At 61.3% G+C, this 646-nt stretch overlaps 1 protein-coding gene across 1 annotated transcript in view; it reads left to right on the top strand.

Moving 5' to 3' along the window:
• LOC104169179 (CUGBP Elav-like family member 4) overlaps positions 1–627 on the top strand; it is a gene marked incomplete at its 3' end in the record, with an annotated part of 932 nt that extends 305 nt beyond the window's left edge. Inside the window, exon 2 of the mRNA XM_009710013.1 lies at positions 484–627. Within this exon, the coding sequence (XP_009708315.1) occupies positions 484–627 (144 nt within the window). The remainder of the gene's footprint in view (positions 1–483) is intronic.
• Positions 628–646: the final 19 nt, after the last annotated feature.

The raw sequence follows: 646 nt of genomic DNA, 5'->3' as shown, positions 1-646 counted from the left end.
ATCATTACCTTCATCTTCCCCACCATCATCCCTGTCACTGTCCCCGTTATCATCCTCATCATCCTCCCATCGTCCCCATTCTCACACCATCGTCCACACCATCACACGTCATCACACCACGTCCACACCGTCGTCCCCTCCGTCAATCCCTTCATCATCCCCACCACCCTCCCTATCATTGTCCTCATTATCATCCTCATCATCATCCCCTTCATCGTCCCCTTCATTGATCCCATCATCATCCCCACCGTCATCTCTATCGTTGTCCCATCATCACCCTCATCATCCCCCCCCCATCCCCATTCTCATCCCACCGTCATCCCCGCCACCGTCCACGCCATCGTCCCCTTCCTCAATCCCTTCATCATCCCCATTAACGTCCTCATCATCACCCCACCACCATCCCCACCCTCTGGCACCCAGGGGGTCCCAGCACGGGTGGCCACCCCCCGGGTGCCGACGTGGCCCCGTGTCCCCTCCCAGGGAGCCTCCTCCAGCCTGGTGGTGAAGTTTGCGGACACGGAGAAGGAGCGGGGCCTGCGGCGGATGCAGCAGGTCGCCAGCCAGCTGGGCATGTTCAGCCCCATCGCCCTCCAGTTCGGGGCCTACAGCGCCTACACGCAGGCGGTAGGGTGGGCACGGGGCG

This window comes from Cariama cristata, unplaced genomic scaffold (assembly GCF_000690535.1).
Source record: "Cariama cristata isolate BGI_N322 unplaced genomic scaffold, ASM69053v1 scaffold32691, whole genome shotgun sequence".
Lineage (NCBI taxonomy): Eukaryota > Metazoa > Chordata > Aves > Cariamiformes > Cariamidae > Cariama > Cariama cristata.
Note: the sequence above shows the minus strand (reverse complement) of the source record. Positions and strands in the feature narration are given on the sequence as shown.